Source organism: Mesoplodon bidens, assembly GCF_964165515.1.
Source record: "Mesoplodon bidens genome assembly, chromosome: 10".
Lineage (NCBI taxonomy): Eukaryota > Metazoa > Chordata > Mammalia > Artiodactyla > Ziphiidae > Mesoplodon > Mesoplodon bidens.
This window is the reverse complement of record NC_138172.1, coordinates 1943392-1963286: the sequence shown is the minus strand read 5'-3', so window position 1 is coordinate 1963286 and position 19895 is coordinate 1943392. Positions and strand designations below refer to the sequence as shown.

Here is a 19895-nt window from a genome sequence, read left to right as displayed (position 1 = left end):
TGCCTTTCACACAAAAATCTTTAATAAAAATAGCTCTCTGCAGAACCAGTCCTAGACAGCAGTGGCAAACTCAAACTCCTGCCACCTGGGCACGAAGGAGCAAGGCCAGCTGAGGGGTCTGAACTGAGGGCAGGGCTGCCCCGAAGGCGGAGCTCCGCGGGCTGCGACGTGTGGGATGTGGGCTCGGGGCCCACACACCTTCTCATTCTTCCAGAGGAGTTACAAACACGGCTGCGTTTTTTAGGAGTGTCACTAACTGGTCGCCCTCCCCACCAAATGACAGGAGGAGGCTACGTGAGACACTCAAAGGCTGACAGGGAGCAGCGTGTCCTACACACTCAAGACAGAAGTAAGTGGGGTCACACGTCAGCAAAACACCGGGACGAGGTGACACCGGGGCATCCGGCAGGCGAACGGCCCTCGGTCAGCACACAGGCGAGAGCAGGGGAGGGAGGAGGAGAAGCGGCAGGCAGCCCGGGCTGCCCACCTCCCACGGCGTGGGCGGCGGCCCCGGCTCGGCCTTAGTAGCCCAGGAGCCGCCTGGCCTCCTCGCTCTGGGCCTGCAGCGTCTCGCTGGTGTACTTCTGCAGGAGCTCCATCTTCTTCCTCCGCACGAGCGCCTCCTCGATCTGCGGGCGGGAGAGAGGAGGGCTCAGGCCACAGGCCCCGCAAGGCCAACACGCCGCCTGGGCCCGGCCGGGAGCCCAGCACCCCGCGTCTGAGGGCCCCGATCTCCGCCGGGGGGGCAGGGGAGCGACGGAGGGAACGCTACCTCGTCTGGACGCCTCGCCCTAACCTGAGCCCAGGGACCAACACTCTGTGGAGGGAGTGAGAGCCACCCAAAGGGACAGGAAGGACCAAGAAAACCACGCAGCGCCCCGTGGGGCCCCTCGGAGGCCAGGCGGCCCGCAGCCTGTCCTACCTCTTGCTGCGACGGCACCGGGACGTGAGCGATGAACTTCTGCTGCCCGTCCTCCCCTCCTTTCTCCTGGCCGCCCTCCTCATCAGACTGCAAAAGAGTACAACCAGAGGCCGCGCAGAGGAGACCGTTAGTAAGTGCTGGCACCGCCATAACCTGCACCAGCCTGCAGCCACTTAAAAGGAAAAACAGCGACGAGGAAGCTCTGTTCCCAGACAAAGAGACACCCAAGACACAGCGTTAAGTACAAGCAGCAACAGAACGCTGTGTATTGCGTGACCTCTTGTACGAGGAAGAAAAGAGAAGCCAGTGATGTCAGTGAGAGCCAGCGGACAGAGGACAGGGCTGTGAAAGACAAGCCGTGTTCAATCTCTGTATGCTTTTTGTGTTTTGGGTCTTGTGAATACATTATCTATTTTTTAAATTAAACTTGAAAAAAGCATATATAGAAGAAAGCATCACTCAGAGGCTGCCTGTGAGTCAGCAGAGATCACTCATAACCTAAGGAATGACGCAGCCCTGGAGGCGTGAGGAGAGAGGAGGCCTGTGTGGACGCAGGTCCGCTGCCCGCAGGTCTCTGGGCCGGACCCTGACCCCACCCCCCGCCCCAGGTCACCAGCTGCCAGGAAAGCCGCGCCGCTGGCAGGAGACACTGGTCCCAGGGCTCTGGGAAAGTCGGGCTGCATCCACCGAGGCGAGACCACGGGTGGAAGCTCCACTCCTCAGGGCAGACTCCAACAAGGAAGGCTGCCGTAGCCCCAGAGAATCCACACACGTGATGAAAGACACAGCACTGCCCACACGCGTCACACCACGTCAGGTCCCTCGGTGGACACTGCACTGTCACTGTGCAAGCCACTGGGGACACTGGGTGAAGGACCACACGGGACCCTCGGCAGCAGCTGTGCAACTTCCCGTAAATCTTAAGCATTTCAGGATAAACAATGTTTACCTCCTCTGATGGCTTTCCATCACTCTCACGGTAAAGGAAGATGCTTCCCCAGGGGAGCCGGGGCCCTTGCTCGGCCCCCCTCCCCTCCCCCAGCCTCCACTCTGCCCTCCGGCCACCGGCCCGTCCTCTGTCCCCCGCGCTCCCATGGGGTCGTCCGCTCACACTGTTCCCTGCTGCCTCTTCACTTGTGTCCAGATCTCAGCTGAACGGTCACGTCCCCAGCAAAGCCTTCACTGGCCCTGCCTTCACCATGTCGCTACCCAGAGCTCCTATCACAGCTGCCATTTCCCACGGTGTCTGCTGACCGGACTGTCCCTCCGGGCTTCAAGCTACAAGCGAAGCATGTTTGCTGTCCTGCCCCTTGAGTGGGCCTCACAGTAGCCACTCATTAAACAAACATCCCTTGAAAGAGCAAATGGATTATTTGCATCTAGAGAAAATCTTCCTAGGGCACGCTGCCACCCTGTTTCAAATGCCTGCCTGAGGGCACAAACCTCAGGTCTGCTAGATCCTGTGTGACGCTGACTAAGTCACTAAGCCTCTCTGAGCCTGCTTCCTTGCCACTGACATCATGGCAAGCCATGTGACGTCACACAGGGCCTGACCATAGTCCAGGCATGGGTGCTTCCCCTCTCCTTGCTCAGTCGAGCAAATCAGTTCCATCCTGGACCTGCCCAGGGAGCAAGGCCTGCAGGGGTGCTGGAAGCGAGGGGGCTCTGCCTGAGGGATCACAGTTCCATCGCCAACCGGGACCCCCTGAGGAAGTCTCTTCTGTGCTCTGGGCTGGTTTCCAGCTGTAGCAGGCGGGGGTTAAGACTACAAAAGTTACTGACGCTGTCATCTGAGCAGAAACAATGAGGTCATGGGCTAAAATACACTGGCTTCAAATGTGTTTATAAATCCGATTCCAGCATGTTCGAGAGGGCCTATCTCTGTGATGCAAGGAAGTCATCCCTGGTGTAAAGCAGTTTAGCAAGTGCCCTCACAGCCGTTCCTCTCTGGAACCCTCCCTGTGAACCCGGAAGGTGACCTTCATCCCCACCGTCTAGGAGAGAAGGCCGAAGCCTCAGATGGCGGCAGGGGCAAGAGCCGGGCCTTGACCCTGACCCCTCGTCTGTGCTTCCTGCTACCGCTCCCCCATCCTCCGCGGCACAGAGAAGGCGGTGAGTGCAGGGGGTCCCTCGCCGCCCCCCCAGTACCTCCTCGTCGGCGACGGCGTAGATGTCGGCCTCGGCCTCCTCCTCCTCCTCCTCGTCCTCCTCCCCTCTTGCCAGCCGGGCCTCTCTCTCTGCTTTCCACTTGTCCACTAACTCGGCTCTGACTGCAGACAAGGGAGAGCGGGCGTTACTCACTCTGGCCTCTGAGAAAGCGTCAAGCCCCACGCAGGGCGAGGCCAAGGCCTCCCTGCTGGAAAGGGTCACCTGCATCCTGCCCCGGTGGGCAGGAATCAGACAGGAATCAGACGGGCGGGCAGCTTTTAGGGGACACACCCAGATCCTCCCCAGTTCAGCACCCTGAGGTTCTCAAAAAATTAAAACTAGAACTACCATGTGATCCAGCAATTCCATTCCCGGGTATATATCTGAAAACAACAAAAACACTAATACGAAAAGATACAGGCACCCCGATGTTCACAGCAGTATTATTTACAGTTGCCAAGATATGGAAGTAAACTAAGTGCCCATCAACAGATGGATGGGTAAATAAGGTGTGGTGTATACACACACACACACACAGACAGACACAGACACACACACACACACATATGCATATACACAATGGGATCCTACTCAGCCATAAAAAAGAATGAAATAATGCCATTTGCAGCAACATGGATGGACCTACAGATTATCATACTAAGTGAAGTAAGTCAGATGGAGAAAGACAAATACTGTATATCATCACTTATATGTGGAATCTAAAAAATACAGCAAAGTAGTGAATATAACAAAGAAGAAGGAGACTCACAGATATAGAGAACAAACTAGTGGTTACCAGTGGAGAGACGGAAGGGGGGAGAGGCAATTTAGCGGTAGGGGATTAAGAGGTACAAACTATTAAAATAAAATAAGCTGGGGCTTCCCTGGTGGCGCAGTGGTTGAGAATCTGCATGCCAATGCAGGGGACACGGGTTCGAGCCCTGGTCTGGGAAGATCCCACATGCCGCGGAGCAACTAGGCTCGTGAGCCACAACTACAGAGCCTGCGCATCTGGAGCTTGTGCTCCGCAACAAGAGAGGCCACGATAGTGAGAGGCCCGCGCACCGCGATGAAGAGTGGCCCCGGCTCGCCGCAACTAGAGAAAGCCCACGCACAGAAACGAAGACCCAACACAGCCATAAATAAATAAACAAACAAACAAATAAATAAAATTTTAAGTTGGATGAAAAAAGATAAAATAAGCTATACAAGGATGTATTATACAACATGGGGGACATAGCCAATATTTTATAATAACTGCTAATGGAATATACCTTTAAAAATTGTGAATCTCTATACTGCACACCTGTAACTTACGTAATATTGTACATCAACTACTTCAGTTTTTTAAAAAGCCCTAAAAAAACAATGTTCCTTATAAAAATAAAAATAAAAAAACCCCATTTTCAAGGGAGAGAAAAGAAACCAGATGCCAGCAGCAATGAAATGAAATGCCCGCAGACCTACGTTTCTTTTCATATTCCTGTTCCAAAGGCACAATAACACCATCGTCTTCATCTAGATAACCGTAGTATTCAAAATCGATCGCCTTCATGAGCTCAGCACGTGTCTTTCTTGGAGGAGGAAGAGCTAAAAGAAAGAATTCACCAGCTTAGCTGAATTCCCCATCATAATCTCACTCAAGCCTTCTCCTCATACAATGTTACGCAGGCATATAGTAGGTGTGTTCATGAAAATATCATAAAATAGGCACTTCTCTACACTAGTAATGGGATTATATATGTGGTACCACCCCTTTTTCTGTATGTGTGGTATGCGGGCCTCTCACTGTTGTGGCCTCTCCCATTGCGGAGCTCTGGACGCGCAGGCTCAGCGGCCATGGCTCACGGGCCCAGCCGTTCCGCAGCATGTGGGATCCTCCCAGACCAGGGCACGAACCCGCGTCCCCTGCATCCGCAGGCAGACTCTCAACCATTGCGCCACCAGGGAAGCCCGGTACCACCCTTTTGAAAATCAGTGTTGAGGGCTTCCCTGGTGGCGCAGTGGTTAAGAATCCACCTGCCAATGCAGGGGACACAGGTTCAAGCCCTGGTCCCGGAAGATCCCACATACCGCGGATAGCAACTAAGCCCTTGTGCCACAGCTACTGAGCCACAACTACTGAGCGCACGAGCCACAACTACCAAAAGCCCGCACGCCTAGAGCCTGTGCTCCACAACAAGAGAAGCTACCACGATGAGAAGCCTGTGCACTGCAACGAAGAGTAGCCCCTGCTCGTTGCAACTAGAGAATGTCTGCGTGCAGCAACACAGACCCAATGCAGCCAAAAATAAATAAATAAAATAAATTTAAAATAAATAAATAAAATAAATTAAATCAGTGTTGAAATCTTTGACCCAATTAGTCCATTGAAGGAATCTATCCTAATTTAAAAAACAGAAACAAAACCTGGCAAAGCTTTATGGACAGAGGTGTGCATCACAGCATTATTTATACAACAGTGAAAACTTGGACACCCAAGGACTATGATCTGCAATTCAAGCATGGCGGAGGGGAGGGGATCCTGCAGCTCCAGTAATGCTGCTTCACAGGGTGCTTTAACAACACAGGAAATGCCATAATATTTAATGAAAAAACTAAGAATACAGATAAAACAAAAGAAACTACAAACAAAAAAGATAAATGAGAAATTCCTGAGGAAAATACTTTCACATTAAGACTTACTATTCAGAATATTTAGTAATACTTGAAAATCAAAAGGGAAATGACAACCCAACAGATTAGTCAAAGAATAAAACCTGATAATTGACGAAGAAAAAACTCTTATGTATGAAAATTTCATTTAGTAACTGAATTCGACTGTCAATTTCATTAGTAATGGGGGGAAACAAAAAAATAAAAATAATACATTGTTTCAAGCACCAGATCAGCAAAAATGTTATAATCATAAACATCTAGAAATAACTAAGTACCAAAGGAGGGATGGTCACACCAAGCACGGTTAATCCCTGAGACTCTAATCCGTCACATCGCTTGGCATTCTAAGGAGAACCATGAGAGGACATGGAAGGACTGAACACACAACCCTGTCCACCCCTCCACCACGTGGGCTTGCTGCATCCAGGACAGGGCTGAAACCCAGCAGGCTCAGAGCACTGCACGCATTCCGGCCACAGGATGGAGCTGTGATCCAACCAAAGCCAACCAGACTCAATTCTGGGAATTCTGCTTGAACTGTTAGGGGGAAAAAAATCTGTTGCTGAGAGAGAACAAAATTTAAGTCGATGACGGACAACGAGCCACCACAAGAGGAGAGTGAGACAGACAAAAAAGCTCACAGGGGCCTCCCTGGTGGCGCAGTGGTTGAGAGTCCGCCTGCCGATGCAGGGGATACGGGTTCGTGCCCCGGTCTGGGAGGATCCCATATGCCGCGGAGCGGCTGGGCCCGTGAGCCATGGCCGCTGGGCCTGCGCGTCCGGAGCCTGTGCTCCGCAACGGGAGAGGCCACAGCGGTGAGAGGCCCGCGTACCGCAAAAAAAAAAAAAAAAAAAAAAAAAAAGCAAACCAAATCAAATGCTGTTGTTAAAATGAACAAAGCTTTCAAGTTACCCACTCTGAATGCACCTGCTGAGATGAAAAATAACTCCTCTTTACAAAACATCTCAAATTCTACCACCAAGCCATTCCACCAGAGAATTCCTGGCCATGATCACTCACCATCTTTAAATTCCTTGAGGATAGGAACCAGGCCTATCTCCCTGAGTCAACAGGCAATGTCTGATACATGGTAGATACTCAAAACATCTGATGAACGGATGAAACGCTGCTCATCATTACACTCCTCTAAATGCAAACAATACTTAAGGCTACCACACTTAATACCCACTTAAGTATATCAGGCTGAGTAACAAAGTTTAAAAAAAAAAAAAGAGGGGCTTCCCTGGTGGCGCAGTGGTTGAGGGTCCGCCTGCCGATGCAGGGGACACGGGTTCGTGCCCCGGTCTGGGAGGATCCCACGTGCCGCCGAGCGGCTGGGCCCGTGAGCCATGGCCGCTGGGGCTGCGCGTCCGGAGCCTGTGCTCCGCAACGGGAGAGGCCACAACAGTGAGAGGCCCGCATACCGCAAAAAGAAAAAAAAAAAAAAAAAAAAAAAGCTCACAGGATGGAAGCCAAAACTGCAAAACGGAGCAATGGGACCTGGAACCGGCCATTCCCGAAGGCAAACTTGTCAGTTATGTGAGCCAATAAATTTATAGACTTTCCTGCCTAAAGTAATTGGGGTTGAGTCATCTGTCACTTATGCTGATGTAATTTAGTTGATGAAATAAGCATGGAAGTGCATGGAAAAGGCTGGAAGGGAACATTCCAAACCGATAATAACAGTGACGGGTCATCTCTAGCAGGGCACTGGGATGGGGGTCAAGGGGACTGTGCTACTATTTTTATTTTTATTTTTTTGCCGTGCGACATTCGGGATATTAGTTTCCCGACCAGGGTTTAAACCCGTGCCCCCTGTAGTGGAGGCATGGAGTCTTAACCACTGGACCACCAGGGAAGTCCCTGTGCTACTATTTCCATTATATGCACTAAGACTAAGTTGTGCACTTTCTTGGTAAAAAAAAAAAAAAAAAAAAAAAAAACACTCTATGACTGGAATAAATAAATAAATTTAGAAACAATGTAAAAGCAAAAAAAAAAAAGTAACATACACAGCACACCCTCATTTTAGGAGCCTTAAAAAACTGGAAGGGGATACACCCCAACATGTCAACAACCATCATCTATAAGTTGTGAAAATGTGGGTGTTTTTTCTGATTTTCTGTATTTTACAACTTGTCTATAATAAAATTATACTGCATTCATAATAAACAGCATGATATTTAAACTCTGAATTCTTTTAAGTGATGTCAATCACGCACGCAAAACCAGTGTGTGCATAATGAATTTAAGAATGAGGGCTTCCCTGGTGGCGCAGTGGTTGAGAATCTGCCTGCCAATGCAGGGGACATGGGTTCGAGCCCTGGTCTGGGAAGATCCCACGTGCCGCGGAGCAGCTGGGCCCGTGAGCCACAATTACTGAGCATGCGCGTCTGGAGCCTGTGCTCCGCAACAAGAGAGGCCGCGATAGTGAGAGGCCCGCGCACCGCGATGAAGAGTGGCTCCCGCTTGCCACAACTAGAGAAAGCCCTCGCAGAGAAATGAAGACCCAACACAGCCATAAATAAATAAAACAAACAAACAAACAAACAAAAAAGAATGAGCAGAACTGTATTTTTAAACAAATAGGAAAACCGACTGGAAGGAAACAGCAGAACGCCAGCAGCGGGAGGAATCCCGGTCTCATCCTTCTCTACTTTCCACACTGCTTTCTATAAAATGCTTGGACTGCTTTTTGAAAAGTCAAAATTAAGATACACAGAAATTCCAGACCAGCTGTTTCCAACAGCATTTTGGAGGCTCCCAGGGCTGTGGAGGGGCGGGCAGGAGCAGAGAGGGTACTCGGCTTGGATTCACCCTCCTCCACTTGTGCATCTCGGGGTTCGGCCCAAGGTGTCATGTGTCCTTCAGTTAAGAGTTTTTTCAACTAAACACGTAACTGAAAACGAAGCTGACTGAACTGCAAACAGGGAGACTCCTCACTCACACTCAGACAGGTGTGGGCAGAGCCTACAATGTGACACCTGTCAGTTCTGGGTTCCCATTCTCGCCCCAACTGTGTGCCCACCTGAGAACGATAATCCTCTGAGGACACGGGGCTGCTGTGCGGCTAAGAAATGGCACAGGAAGAGTGCCCTGCAGACGGCATGTCTACTGTTACAAGCAGGACCAAGAAGTCCAGGCTAACGCCCCGGTGAACACCAGTTACTTACGTTCTCTCTCAAACAGTTCTCTGACGCCAGGCAAGTCTTTCGCTGCTCCGAAGTACTTGTAACCTCGATTTCCTGGGACTTCTTTCCCTTCATGATCCAGCATTTTAGGGCCAACTTTCTTATTGGGAAGGAAAAAGAGAAAATGGATCTGATCCTTAAGCCCAGTATTTCCATGTTTGCAAACAGATTTAAGGTAATAATGCTAAAGGTAGAAAATATTAATGTACAACAGAAATATATTCAGGTACTTTTTTTAATCCCTTAAAAATCAACCTAAATACCTAACAGTAAGAGGATGATTTAAGTAAATTATAGCATATTCAGGATGGAATATATCCTATAGCTTAAAAATGATGGTTCATATGGAACTCTTTTACTGACTTAGAAAAACACAATATAATGTTAAGTGAAAAAAGGTTTAAGAAATTGCGAAAAACCTAAATGACAAGCAGGAGAAGACAAATGAAATATCCAGAAGATGGAATTCTCTCCACTAAAAATGATGATGTTGACAACTGCATACAGTATGCGACCCTGGACAAGGCTCCGTACTATAAGGGGAAAGGCCATAAAGGATGAAAATCAATAAAACAGCCAGATGATTGGATCAAATTTAAATGTCTTAAACTCTACCATGGTTATATAAGGGAACATTCTTATTCTTAGGAAATACACACAAAAGTATTTCTTAGTCGGCAAGCGGACTCTCAACCACTGCGCCACCAGGGAAACCCTCAGAAATGCTTTTTGAAACGATTATATAAATGATTATTTACTGACATGAACATATGCGTCTGATAAACTGTTAAGTGAACAAAGCATATAGTTAGAATAATGAACCATTATCTGTAAAAGTAAGTATATATATGTATAGAAGAAATTCTAGAAAGATAAGTAGAAAACGTTAATAGCAGTCATTTCTGTGTGGTAGGAAAATATATAATGTAATCTGTATCACACATAGAATATATAAAATTTTTTTATATTTTAGAATTTTTATATTTTTTGTTATGTATTCTTTTTTTTGACATAAAAGTAGGTACTCTTTATACAATCAAAGTTACCATTTTGAAAAGAAGTATACAACCTAGAACCAAAACTGTACATACATGAGTATGACCTCAGTTACAGGACTCATGGAAAAACAATGGACGGAAATATTCCACAAGTTGCTCCTAGTTAAAAGCAGCATGACTGCATGGTGCCCTGCTCTATACTTTTCGGAACTTAGTAACAACATATTACTTTTTCTCTTATTATTGTACGAAAATACAAGTAACAAAAAATTTGCCGTCTTAACCATTTTTAAGTGTCCAGGTCAGTGGTATTAGTATATTCATAGCGTCATGCAACCATCACCACCATCTTGTAAAACAAACTCTGAACGTGTCACTTTTTTTTTTCAGCTGCGCTGAGTGGCTTGCAGGATCTTAGTTCCCCGACGAGGGACAGAACCTGGGCCACGGCAGTTAAAGTGCTGAGTCCTAACCACTGGACCACCAGGGAATGCCCTAAATGTTACTTTTGTACATAGAAAATGAAAATAAAATTCTTTAGCATTAAAAAGATGCTAGGGCTTCCCTGATGGCGCAGTGGTTAAGAATCCGCCTGCCAATGCAGGGGACACGGGTTCGAGCCCCGGGCCGGGAAGATCCCACATGCCACGGAGCAACTAAGCCCATGCGCCACAACTACTGAGCCTGTGTTCTAGAGCCTGCGAGACACAACTGAAGCCCACGTGCCTAGAGCCCATGCTCCGCAACAAGAGGAGCCACGGCAAGAAGCAGCCCACGCACCGCAATGAAGAGTAGCCCCCGCTCGCCGCAACTAGAGAAAGCCCATGCACAGCAACGAAGACCCACCGCAGCCAACAAATAAAAGAAATAAATTTTTTAAAAAAAGACTCTAGAAGGAAATACATAAAAACATTACTGGTGACTCTGGGTGGTGGAACTTAAGAATATTGTACATATTAATTTTGTAACCCTTCCAGGAAGGGTAATAAACCTCTGCACTAAAGCAGTCTGACAGGGAGCAAAATCACTGTCACAAAACTACTGAAGATGCAGTGAGAACGTTCCTAGCACAGGTACCCCAGGAGTGGAAGTGCCTTTCCTTCTGCAACAAGAATAAATGCCTTATTTTTAGGCCAGGTACTAACATGAGAACTGTGGTTTTGCATTAAATACATAGAAAAACTGCACATATTTCTTACATAACGTACTACAGTCCACTGACTAGATACTATTGGTTCAAATGACCTGGGTAAATGGGGCAGGGCCTGGGGCAGCATTTTTCAAAGTTGACCCACTGGCGGGTCGTGAAATCCATTACATGGGTCATAATCATCCATTTTTTAAAAATCAAGATAGAATAGAAAATATCTAAGTGCAGCAACATATACCAAGTATTTTTTCAGTACTGTGTTGTGATATAGTGAGTGAGAGAGAGAGAGAGAGAGAGAGAGAGAGAGTGTGTGTGTGTGTGTGTGTGTGTGTGTTTATTTTAGAGTGGTCATGGGCCTAAAAGCTTGAAAGTCACTGTTCTACAATACTGCATTTGAAGAATCCAGAGAAAGGAAACACAGCCATGTCCCCAGGGTCCCCTTGAGTACAGAAGCCGACAATGGAATGGTTGTCCCAATTCTCAAGGAGTTCAGAGAAGACTGTGAGGGGCCAAGGTCATTTCAAACAAGAGGCCCAGGGAGCCCGAGTGGCTCACTCTGGAACACCTGGCCAGTACACGTACTGAGGCCTGCGCTGTGGACCTTTAAGCACCACTGGCCCGTGCTTTCACGTTTCCTGTCCACGCGCAACAGGCACTTCCAAGCCTCCTTTCATCTCTCCAGTGCCTACTCTGTGGCAGGGCTGCGGGGAAAGCAGGAGCCACCCTGCAGGCAGACAGCACCCAAGCTCGGCCCCCAGGGCCACGGCTTGCTTACCCCATAGTCAGGACCACCCAGCTCCTTGATCCGGGCCTCCCAGTGTCCCTTCTCTCTTAGCAGCTTGTTAATTTCATCATTCAGGTCTCGAATTCGGAATTCACCCAGACCAGCTAGAAAACAAAAATGTCCTATCGTTTCTTGAAAATACCACTCGATGTCGTAGCCTTAAGAGTGAATGTCAACACCTAAAAAGGTGCATAACACAAAGATACTATTTCAATTTATAAGAAAACCCACCCACACCGAAATCATGGAAGGGCAACAATCATGCAGAGTTTCAGCAGCGCTGGGGAGAAAAAACGTCCTCCTCATTAGCAACCACAGAAATACACACTGAAGCAATCCTGCAGCTCCATTTATACCACCACTGAAACAGCAAACTCTTAGAGGTGGGGACGCAGCGTCCAATCAGTGTCGGCCAAGATGCAGCGAGGCAGTGTCAGCATCAGGGCTGGCGGCAGCCTGTGTGAGTCTAGTTCTTTCAGGAAAGGACTTGTTCCCACCTTGCTAAGGGGGAACATCTCTGACAAAGACTAGGGCCTGAGAACTGAGCCTAAGGGACAGATTTATAGTCTTTATTTTTTACTTATTTATTTTTTGGCCGCACTGCGCAGCACACCGTATCTTACTTCCCCGACCAGGGATCGAACCCGTGCCCCCTGCAGTGGAAGCACGGGTTCTTAACCACTGGGCGGCCAGGGAAGTCCCTAAGGGATGGATTTAAAGGGATGACGACAGGGAGTTTGCTGAGGTGTTGTCGTTGGTGGCTGGGAGCCGGGAGCAGTTGGGGCTATTCCAAGGGAGAAGCCCTCCCTTTCTCCACTGAATTGCTTTTGTACCTTTGTCAAGTCAACTGACCACATACGTGTGCCCCTATTTCTGGACTTCTTACTCTGTTCAATTGGTCTGTGTGTCTATTTTTCACCAATATCCAATTGTCTTGAATACCTTTAGCTTTACATTAAATCATGAAATTAGGTGTCATGAATACTCCAACTTTTTTCTTTTTCAAAACTGTTTTGGCTATTCTAGTTCCTTTGCCTTTCCATTTAAATTTTAGAAACAGTTCGTCAACATAAACCAAAAACCACTGCTGGGATTTTGACTGTGATAGATTTTGAAAAGAAAAAGAATTGACACCTTTCCTATATTGAGTCTTCCCATCCACAAACACTGTCTATGTCTCCATTTGATTGGTTCTTTGACTCTTTCATCACTGTTTTATAGTTTTCAGCATACAGATCATACATATATTTTGTTAGATTTATACCTAAATATTTCGTTTTGATGCTTCTGTAAATAACACTTTAATAAAAGTTCTAGTTCCAAATGTTCAATGCTAGTACATAGAAATAGAATTGATTTTTGTGTATTGACTTTCTATTCGGTGATCTTGCTAAACTCATTTATTCATTTAACAAATCTTTCTGTAGATTCCTTGGGATTTTCTACATAGAAAATTATGTCATCTCAGAATAGAGCATTTTTCTTCCCTTCCAATCTTTGGGCCTTTTATTTCCTTTTCTTGCTTTACTGTACTGGAAAGGAATTCCAGTACAATACTGAATAGAAGCAGTGAGAAGGGATATCTCCACCTTGTTCCTGATCTTAGGAGGAAAGCATTCAACCTATAGCTGGCCATAGGTTTTCTGGTAGAAGTGCCTTATCAGGAAAAAAAAAAAAAAAGTTCCCTTCAATTCCCAGTTAGCTGAGGTTTGTTTGTTTGTTTTGGTTTTGGTTTTTAATTTTATTTATTTATTTATTTTTGCCTGCATTGGGTCTTTGTTGCTGCACGCAGGCTTTCGGTGCAGCGCTTGTTGCGGCACGTGTTGCGGCACGTGTGCTCTTCTTTGTGGTGTGCGGAGTTCTCTCTTGTTGCAGCGTGCGGCCCTTCTCTCTCTAGTTGTGGCATGCAGGCTCCAGGGAGCATGGGCTCTGTAGTTTGTGGCACACGGGCTTAGTTGCCCTGCAGCATGCGGGATTTTAGTTCCCCGACCAGGTATTGAACCTGTGTCCCCTGCACTGGAAGGCAGACTCTATACCGCTGGACCACCAGGGAAGTCCCATGTGTCTTCGTTTTTTCTTGATCAGTCTGACTGACTGGAAGTTTATCGATTTTACTGATCTTTTTATTTTTTAAATTTTATTTTATTTATTTTTGGCTGCGCTGGGTCTCCATCGCTGCTGCGTGTGGCACGTGGGCCCCTGCATTGGCTGGCGGATTCTTAACCACTGTGCCACCAGGTAAGTTCTGATCTTTTTAAAGAACCCGCTTTTGTTCTATTTTCTCTATTCATCTTCTGTTTTCAATTTCATTGATTTCTTCTCTTTATTATTTCCTTCCTTCTGCTTACTTTGGAATTAATTTGCTCTTCCTTTTTAGTTTCTTAGGGTAGAAGCTTAGATCACTGACTTGAGACCTTTCTTATTTTCTTTTATTTTAATGCTATAAATTTTTTTGTCCCCTGAATTCTGACATTATGTTTTCATTCTCATTCAATTCAAAATATTTTCTAATCTCCTTGAGGTTTCCTCTTAGATATATGGGTTGTTTAGATGTTTAATTTCTAAATAGTTAGGAATTTTCCAGATATCTTTTTGTTATCGATTTCTACATTAACTGTGTTATAATCAGTGAACATACTTTTCAAAATTTTAATTATTTTAAGTTTGCTAACATTCATATTATAACCTAAAATATGCTTTATTTTGGTGAATATTCCATTTGTTCTTAAGAAAAGAAAATGTACTCTTTTCTGTGAGGTGGAGTGTTCCATAAAGGTCAACTAGGTCAAACTGATGGACAGTATTGTTCAATTCTTCTATGTTCTTACTCATTTTGTACCTACTTGTTCTATTGACTATTGAGAGAGGAGGCTGACGTCCCCAAGGCTAATTGTGGATTTGAGAATCGAGCACTTTAAACAGACAAGCTAGCTTACCATTCTGAATCTGAGCCACTTTTTTTGAGATCTCTCCAATGATCTGTGAAAAAAATAAAAGGCAATATATTTTTATGACTTTTGAGTAAGTCTGAAAGCAAAAGAAATATATAATTCAAAATGAGTAATTAAAAATTCTTAGAATTCTGGTTGAAGAGTCATGTAGGTACAAAAGCCATCAGAGACCCGTTCTCCTGTAAGATCAGGTTCACCCAGCACGTACCTGTCGTCTCCACTTCTCGGCTTTGGGTAGCTCAGTACACTCCGAGGCGAGGAAGGGTCTTCGCTCCTAAGGAAAAGCAAAACACATGCTGCCGCTGTACTGTATGAAATTACAAACTTCGTGCAACATTCGTGACTGACTCAGGCATGAAGCCTGGAATGTCTAACAGGCTAAAGACACCTGCAGCTTCAGGTCCAGGTGCTCTTCTTCAAGCCTTATGGCTCACGCTGCAGCCTCTCCTTAGAAAAGAACTACACGGGCAGAAACATTCACTGCGTTGTACCTGGTACAGGCAGCCACTGGAAACAACATAGAAGTCCAGTACACTTGACCCTTGAGCAACATGGGGGTTAACCCAAGTATAACTTACAGTCGGGCTTCAGTATCCGTGTCTCCTCCGCACCCACAGATTCAACCGAGCACAAACCGTGTAGTTCTGTAGTATTTACCGTTGAAAAAATCCGTGTATAAGTGAACCAATGCAGTTCAAACCCGTGTTCTTCAGGGTCAGTCGTTACAGAGAGATGGCGAAGTACACGGGTTATACCCATTTCATGGCATATGTATGCTACCTTAGGAAATGACAGCTGTCAGTGTTTAGAACAAACATAAACATACATGCGTGTCTGTGCGTATACAGGTGTGTGTGCGGGGGTGTGTATAATTTTAAAAAACAAAACAAAAATATCCAAAACAGTACGTATCACCCCTAACCTGGCTGAGTCTCCATGAGCTAAGGTCGTTACTGGTTTCAGGTTAGAGCTGCTCCTCACAGCACACCCCACTTTGTACTATTCAGTATTAGACAGGGCTGGGATAACGTGGAAACCCAATCGTCATATTACAAGAAGCACAAGTAGTCAGAGCATCACACTGCCCCAGCTACCTGGGATTCAAGTGTACAGACTCATAAGACACAGGAAAGCATGGACGAGAAAGAGGAAGATCTGGAGTCTGAAGTCTGTTCAGGAGGCAGTTTTACTGCACTTCTTCTCAATAATTTAAAAATTCATGAGGAAGATTTAAACCAACCTTTACTTTTCCCTCTTCCAGCTGAGCTTGGCGAAATCTTGCTAAGGCCGTCCTGCCGGGAACAGAGAAGACTCCGTTAGATCCTGCTCAGAGATCTCTTACCATCCAAGTTCCTGGATGGGTAAATCTGCTCATGACCATACTGAATGTCATCCATCACTCATAAACATATATACATACTGCAGTCAAGAAACCACAGAGAAGTTATGGGTTTCCATGTTCCAAAAAGTAGGGCTTATAAGGATTTGTGTTCCTTTCACCCATATGGCGTGTAAGGACTGGACTGTGGGAAACTCTACTCATCAGGCCACTGTGGTGAGCCACACATCCAGATGTTAAAAAGACTAATATTATGGGGCTGTCACTCTAACAGCCCCTGCACCACCCCAGGTGAGCGAATGTTCATCCAGAATAAGTTCTGGGAGCTGTCAGAAAACACTACGGGGGAAACAAATGTATGGGCAAATACTATATGAATACTATTTCAACACAGGTAGAGAAAGAAAGCTATATCAAAAGACCAAACAGGGGCTTCCCTGGTGGCGCAGTGGTTGAGAGTCCGCCTGCCGATGCAGGGGACACGGGTTCGTGCCCCTATCCCGGAAAATCCCACATGCCGCGGAGCGGCTGGGCCCGCGAGCCATGGCCGCGGAGCCTGTGTGTCCGGAGCCTGTGCTCCGCAACGGGAGAGGCCACAGCAGTGAGAGGCCCGCGTACAGCAAAAAAAAAAAAAAAAAAAAAAAAAAAAAAAAAAAAGACCAAACAGAAATTTACAGACGAAATCGAGTTGATACGTACATGGCCTTTTCCGCATTTCGGGCCTAAAAGGAGAGAGAAGGGAAGAAAAATGTCGATGTTTAAAGAGCTTTTTCTTTTACTTTCTAGAGAAACGTTTCATTTACTTTGTAGAGAAAAGTTTCACAGTGACACAGGCACAAGCAGAATGCCTGAACTAGTACATGAACACGGTAAGAATCGCAACATCAATCACAAGACGCCCACATCCGGGGCCTTACTTACGCCGCGCTCACTACCTGAGGTCTTCACTCCTCCACTCCCCCACACCCCTTGCATCCGGCCACTCATCCTTCAGAATCTACCTGTGTTATCACCGTCCCAGACAAGTCTTCTGTGGCCCCTTCATCCCAGCCAGGCCAGGCTGCCCGCCTTTGTCTGGGTTTATACCTACCACACAATTTCCACCCAGCACCACAACTGTCTGTTCCCTGCCAGTGAAATTTGAGGAAGGAAAGACTGGCTTTTACAAAGTGAGTTTTATCTAAATACTGTTGCACTAATGTCAAGTCAATTATCCCTGAAACACAGTGTCAGGCACGGAACACATTTTCTGGGTTGTAGTGTAAGTAGAAAGAGTATTGCTGAGTCAAGGACTTGAGTTTCACTCCCGGCTCTCCAACTTACCATCCCTGAGAAGTTGTCTCTCTAAGCCTCAGTTCCCCCACCTTTACAGCAGGGATCACACCTTTTATCTCATAAAGATGTCATGATGATTTAATGAGATAACTACATGAAGTCATCAGATGCTCAGCAAAAGCGAGCTCAATTTAAATCTTTTTGACTCTCCCTTTCAATGGACACAGAAACAAACTTGTCAAGTTTGTTTGGTAGATAAATGAACACAATATCTACTAAGGAATAAAACAGAGGTTGTCCCAGGAGAAGCCATCATCTTGAGGGCTGAGGCTGTGTCCTACCTATTTCATTAAAGCCTACAGATTCTAAGTATTTAATTTAATGTTTCTCAATGCTTACTCCATGCTTGAAACACCACGCTGGGTACTAGGAATTTGGTCACGGTTCTTCCTTTTGAGGGAACTCATAGGAATTTCCCCCAAAAAACCATGAATCTTGTGATTAGGGCATGTACCAGGGGTGATGGAAACCCACAAATATGAATGCGTGTTGGTGACAGTTTGCCAGAAACATCCAGGCCCAGGGATCCTTCTGTCCTGCTAGGGAACGGAGACCGGCAATTCCCTATGTTTGTCAGAGTTCAGAAACAAGAGGCAGAATCAAGAGGCTGAGCCGGCTAGTATGAAGCAGTAATACGGGGCATATCCTCCGAGGGCTGGAGAATAGAAAGGGCTGCTTTTTGTCCACCGGTTTCTCTCGTCTTCCGGATCTTGGGCTCATCAGTCTACAGTGGCATCCATTACACCTTCTACCATTTATTACGGCGTCGTGCGCTTCGCTTAATGAGACCATCATGGTAACCAACATGTAAGAGTATCTTCCTCGTGCCGGCACTCTGCGTGCTCCGTCGTGAGCGCTTCTAGAACAAATGAAGCAGCCGACCACCCGCGCCCGACCACATTGATCACACCCTCCTGCGGTCACACGACGCCGGCCACTCGTCCATCCCTGGACCCCGACAACGCGCCAGACACCGCGTCAGGCTTTAAGGAGGCAGAGGTGGGAAGACCCTGCCCTCGGGAAGCTCCCCGCTGGGGAGCTGGAGAGCAGACACAAGGCAAATAGCGCAGGAACCGCTGCTGGGCCCCCCACGGGACGCGGCGCCGGCCCTGCGCGTCCCAGAGCCTCGGCTTCCCGGTGGGGAACTACAGCGCGCCGTCCGGACTAAGCACGGCCGCGGACGGCGCGGCGGCGCCGAGGCTCAGCTTCCTCCAGCCTCTGGGCTCACGCGGCGCGAAGACCCCCGCGTCCCGCCGCGGATCCGGTAGCCCGCAAGGGTCCTCTGGGCGCCCCGGACCCGGCCCGCCGCTCGCCTCCCTCACTCCCCGCCCCGCTCACCATGGTGCAAGGGAGGGCGCCGCCCTCAGGCCGCGCGGGCCCAGTCCGGGGAGCTTCGCCGCCCCAGGCGCGGCCGACCCGGACGGGAACTGAAGGTTCTAGGTGACCGCACCACCGGCTTCTGAGTCGGAAGGATAACTGGGAAGGACCAGAAGTGAGGGACCGGAAGCGAAATGGAGAATTGACCCGGGGAGGGGAAGAAAACGCAGGCGAGCTCCCGTAGGCTGCCCTCCCTCGGCGTCTGGACCTCGCACCGACACGCCCGTACGGAAAAGAGGGGCGCTGGCAGAACCGCGCTTGCGCAGTGGAACCGACGTGCCTCTAACTGGGCGCGGGGCGCTGGTTTTGCTCTCGCGATAACAACGGCGAGACGTCCCGCGGTAACTGTTGGTCCTGCACACGCGGTCCTGCAGTTGTGTGTGAGGCTACCCGAGGTGTGTGTGCAACTGTAGGTGCGCATCCCTCTTGCCCTGTCTGGTTCTGTGAGAGCAGACACGCCCTGTGGAAGTTACTCGTCCTCATCCCTCGGAGTGGACGGGGCCGCTGGACTGGGCCCTCCCCCCCGCCTGCGTGCTCTCCAGGAGCAGGAGCTGGCCCCGCCTCGCCAACCCCCACTCGCCTCCCAGGCGTTTACTTGCGGCCTGTGCTTTTTCTGAGATTTTCTCTTCCTGGAATCGAGGGGTCTGTCGGAGCTGGACCTGGGCTTGAGGTCACCCTTTTAAAATAAGAAATGTAAGGTCCAGGGGAGAAAAGGCCACTTATGTAAGGAGAGTGGTGAGAGAGGGACAGTAAGTCGGTGTCTGCTGGGCACGTTGTGGGGATCAGAAGGGCCACAGAGCAGGACCAGGGAGGCAGGGGAGAGGCCACCGGTAGGGATGGTCCTGGTGGCTCCTCCTTCAGGGTGTCAGTGATGGAGCGAGCCGTGGTGTGACATTAAGGCGGGGGCCGGTGGCTACTTCAGCCATTTTCAGCGGCTCCCCCTTTGCAAGCATGGTGCTTCGCCGTGGCGACTTGCTCCGCCACGGGGCCTAACCGATGCCGGGAACTCCGGCTGCAGGCGGGAAGCACAGGCCAGTGGGAG

General features: G+C 48.0%; 1 protein-coding gene across 1 annotated transcript; it reads right to left on the bottom strand.

Annotated features, from left to right (window-relative positions):
• LOC308624341 (pre-mRNA-splicing factor ISY1 homolog) lies at positions 1-19135 on the bottom strand. Its single transcript, XM_081247423.1, has 11 exons — positions 18815-19135; positions 16841-16863; positions 16043-16094; positions 15011-15076; positions 14788-14830; positions 11843-11955; positions 8902-9019; positions 4538-4660; positions 3071-3192; positions 923-1009; positions 1-629 (listed from the first exon to the last, which is right to left on the bottom strand). The coding sequence occupies exons 1-11, from the start codon at positions 18815-18817 to the stop codon at positions 522-524; spliced, it is 858 nt and encodes a 285-aa protein (XP_081103549.1). The 5' UTR covers positions 18818-19135; the 3' UTR covers positions 1-521.
• Positions 19136-19895: the final 760 nt, after the last annotated feature.

What these genes read in the sequence shown, in the direction of transcription:
- LOC308624341 (XM_081247423.1), bottom strand. An exon ending in CCGAGAAGTGGAGACGACAG is followed by an intron (nt 14,831 to 15,010) that starts GTACGTGCTGGG and finishes TTTTTTTCACAG; the next exon opens with ATCATTGGAGAGATCTCAAA. An exon ending in TGGGTGGTCCTGACTATGGG is followed by an intron (nt 9,020 to 11,842) that starts GTAAGCAAGCCG and finishes CTTCCCAATAAG; the next exon opens with AAAGTTGGCCCTAAAATGCT.